At 33.1% G+C, this 4,195-nt stretch overlaps 1 protein-coding gene across 2 annotated transcripts; it reads right to left on the bottom strand.

Moving 5' to 3' along the window:
- Positions 1-1,988: 1,988 nt before the first annotated feature.
- On the bottom strand, positions 1,989-3,498 carry LOC122032248 (F-box protein At1g61340-like). Of its 2 annotated transcripts, none has more exons than XM_042591522.1 (4): positions 3,272-3,498; positions 2,719-3,016; positions 2,560-2,634; positions 1,989-2,469 (listed from the first exon to the last, which is right to left on the bottom strand). In XM_042591522.1, exons 1-4 carry the CDS (start codon positions 3,352-3,354, stop codon positions 2,275-2,277), a joined length of 651 nt encoding a protein of 216 aa, XP_042447456.1. In that variant the 5' UTR covers positions 3,355-3,498; the 3' UTR covers positions 1,989-2,274. The 2 variants fall into 2 exon arrangements, with proteins under 2 accessions (XP_042447456.1, XP_042447457.1); XM_042591523.1 differs by having other exon boundaries at positions 2,719-3,004; positions 3,272-3,497.
- Positions 3,499-4,195: the final 697 nt, after the last annotated feature.

Raw genomic sequence — 4,195 nt, 5'->3', positions numbered from 1 at the left:
ATATAAGTATGCATGAATCAATCTAGATAGTTAAGGCTGTCTGATCTCGATTTAAAAATTTCTGTTAGTTTCTTCAATTGGATCAATGCTTAAAGTTGTCCTAACTAGTACACGTTCTCACTACCTTCCAGAATGAAAAACTTCTCCAGGATTTATCTTACTTACCCGCCAAACATTTGGTCCAACTGACATGTTTAAACTCTTCTGCTTAGTGTCCAATCAACTTGATTCATTAAGATTTTCCTACATTACCAAGTTACAAGTTAGCACAATAGATACAAATAGTAAGGTAAAACAATGTTAGCAACATATATTTTGATCGTCAAGATACATTGGTCCGGTCGACCGCGCGTGGTCAACCGGAAACTTTATTTCAATCACACTTGCTTAGAGTTCACTCTTCTAAGACTTCTCAAAGTGAACTTCTCCAATACTTCTTGCTATATAAAATTCACTCCCTTAGAATTTTCTCTTGCTTGAAGTTCATTTCTCCAAGAGTTCTTACTACGTAAGATTCACTCATTTAGGATTTTTCTCTTGCTAAATATTTGGTCACTTTGACTTGTTTAAGTTTTACCTTTGTCAAACATCCAATCAATCTTGATCTGTCTTTTTTTTTTTTCCAAGCATCCGGTCAATCTTAACATTCTTAGATTTTTCCTTTTACTAGTCAACCTTTGTCTGATTAAACTTTTTCTTTGCTTAAGTTAGCCTTGACCTACCAAAATTTCTAATTAACTTGGTCAACCTTAACCATGTCCTATTTAAACATATTATCAAATAAATATTAAAATTTTGAAGGTTAATTGTACTAACAATGATCTCCTAGCTTTTAAAGCGCCTTGTGGCACAAAATCTACAGTGACATCCAGGAATTTGCTCACTAAAATAAGTTTTATGTTGAGATTTATTTTAGCTAATAATTTTATTTTTTTACTAGTGAAATTAGATTTATGTAATTTTTTATTCTATATTGGTCGAAGTTAAATTTGAATGATAATTTTTAATTTTTTATAGGTTAAAATTAAATTTGGTTAATAATTTAAATTTTTTTACTAGCTTTAGTTGATAATTTTTAATATTTGATTTGATCGTAATTAGATCTGATCGGTAATTAATTTTTTAATAACCAAAATTATGTTTACTTGATAATTCTTAAGTTTTTATTAGTCAAATTAAATTTTATCAATAATTTTTTTTATAGATTTGATTGATAAGTTTTGTTTGCCTGAAATTCAATCAATAATTTTTAATTGATCAAAGTTTGATTTATTAATCAAAGTTAGATTTGTCTAGAAAAATTAAAATATTCATTAGTAATTGATCTTTTATTAAAAAATCTTTTTAAAGTTAAAAGATACATTTAATATTATTTTTCTTTAAATTTTATTTTTTTTCCTATCTTTCTTTTATTTTTTTATATATTCGTCATTAATGTTAAGAAAAAACTACCAACTAAATATTTTTTTACTAGATAAATTTAATTGATAATTTATTGAAGTTAAAATTAATCAATGAAAATTTACAAATAGAAATAAAAAAATATATCAATTATTATTATAATAATTTATCATTCATTATCAAATTTATATATATATATATAACCTAAATATTTTTTCAACCTAAGGCCCTAAAAATATTGAGATGGCCCTGGTGGAATCCTGTTCCTGCTAGTTTTATCATGCAGGGTGGGAGTTGATCAATTTCAAGTTTGTGAATGCTATGCAAGGAGAATCCACCATGTGAATGCATAGTTCTATCTCTTTGCTTATTAGCAAGCATTGGTCAGTCTATTTCAGAACCTAATTTATAACAACAAAACCTCATAAGCCTAATTATTTAAGAGAATCCTTTGAATTAGGCAGTAACTGGCATTACCAATTCAGATATCATTTTCTGTAATATATCCAAACTCATCTAATTCTGATCACTTGCTTCCTGTAATAAAAAATGATGAATCAGTTAACAGAGTAGACCAGAAAATCAACTTCAAGAATCATGCTATATAAATATATATGCTAACTTTAAGGAGCATTATTACATGACAAGAAGGGTTAATCCTCTTCTTTATTATTCATAAAAATGGTTTCATAAATAACATAAAGCCATTCCTCTTCAATGAAGGAGTTGAAGATGGCTTGGAGTAATATAACACTTTACTTGTGTACCTATATGGCTTTACAAACCAAATCATGAATTACTAATCTGTGTGAGAGACCTAACCTAAACTTATAAAACCTGTGTAGACCTACAAATCGTTCCCACAGAATTTGATCATTGATCCACACGAGAGGGAAAGAGAACTGCAGTAATACTCGAAAGGCTTAAAGCACTGAGCCTTGATCTAGTAACCCTATGTCGTATCGGCGCGTTTGGAGCCTCTTCTTCGTGGCCATCGGCATCTTCCTTGGAGACACGGTTTGAAATTGGAGTGGCAAAAGCAAAATGCATTTCTTTAGCAATTGATGTCTGAAATGAAGTCACCAAAAATTTAGTTAGCAAATTGTGGAATTAGGAAGATTGTAAAAGGCTTAGGATGCATAAAGGAATGGCACTCACAGCTTGACTCAGAGTCTTGGATAGCAAGAGGAGTTGGCTTAGGTCACTATGATCGACCTTACATAATATCTTTACCTAGAAGAAGATTATAATGTCAAATATTAGAGAGAATTGGAGTAAGATTATAATGTCCAAGGAAACAAGGAACTGAATGAGTACCAGGACATCTAGAGGCAGTGCCTCCAGGTGATTCGATCTCTCCATTGTCGACCTTCTGCACAGCTTCTTAGGGGATGATGATGAACCACAATGTGGGGAAAAATCTGCAGACTTGGATAAAACAACTCTTTTTCTCCCCAAAGTGCTTGTGCTACGAACAAATTTTACCCCAGCCGGAATAGATTCTTCTGCCGAACCCAAGTAGTTGGAACAAACAGGACTGGGCGATTCTGCTTCCTGAGAATCTCTTGCTGACATTTTCGTCTCAATTCTCGCTATATAAACCCTACGAGGGAAACTATAATTTTTCAGGTAAATTGAAGGAAAAGAACAAGTCTTATCAAAAAAAGACTCAAATAATAAATTGTAAAAAACTCAGCGTTCGAAAAAATCAAAAGGCGACAATCGGATGGAGATGAAAAGGGGATTAATATATCTTAAATTTTAGAGAATAAAAGAAAAATCAAAAGCAATAGGAACCAATAGGACGAGTCAACAAAGAACTATCAATTTTTTTCCCAAAAAAAAAAATACAGGAATAAATTGAACTTACAGCAACCAAGAAGAAGAAATGTAAGACTTCAAATACAAAGAGCGTCCGGAATCCTTGTTCACCACGAGCCCTAGGTAAATCATAAACTCTCCTCTCCTCTCCTCTCTTCAAATCTCGATATGAAAGGCTTCGGATTTTTCGTATTTAAAAAAGTTTTTTTTGCTCGGAAACTGCCCGGAATCCCAGCCAAAGATGAGCACAAAAATCTGACAAAATAATATATGAAAAATCGGATCGAACGTGGATCTTTTAAAATATTTGGGCTCCCGCCTTCCGACCGCCCCAAACTGGACCCACCAATGGGTATCCGAGGCGCACGTGGCGAGATCGTGACGGTGGGAGAACTAGCCGTTGGGGCGACGGGTCTATTTTTATTTATTTTTTTTTTTTTGATGAATGGGGCGACGGGTCTATTGTGGCGGCGCTTGGTTGGCGGACAGAGCGGTGACAATTAGATACGCTGACCTGGCGGTGATGTCGGTAGCCGAGGGCGGCTTGTGGAACACGTTACGATATGGAGACCCAACACGTTTCATCACCGACAACACGGTTTGGCCCACGATAAGCCCAATATGGTTCGTGGTTCGGCCCACGTGATTTGCAGTTCATAAATCAATGACATGGCTCATTAGGCAAATTCCATATTAATCCTCCTCTTAGGGAATTCCTAATGCAATGCCCGTGTTTATATTAAGAATTATCTCCTGCCATGTTAATCTGTTTTTAAGAGAATTAAATTGCTCCGCAACATTTTTTACCATTTCAAATATTAAGATAAAATATCTCACCAATCAAATATTGATTTCACCCATCAAATATCTCACTCTTAAATATCCCCAATTTTACCATTAAAATATTAATTAAATTTTAAATATATATATATAAAAAAATAAAAAAAAATAGTAACCCGCCTTTCGATGGGCC

Source organism: Zingiber officinale, chromosome 11A, assembly GCF_018446385.1.
Source record: "Zingiber officinale cultivar Zhangliang chromosome 11A, Zo_v1.1, whole genome shotgun sequence".
Taxonomy (NCBI): Eukaryota; Viridiplantae; Streptophyta; class Magnoliopsida; order Zingiberales; family Zingiberaceae; genus Zingiber; species Zingiber officinale.
This window is presented reverse-complemented; position numbering and strand designations above follow the sequence as displayed.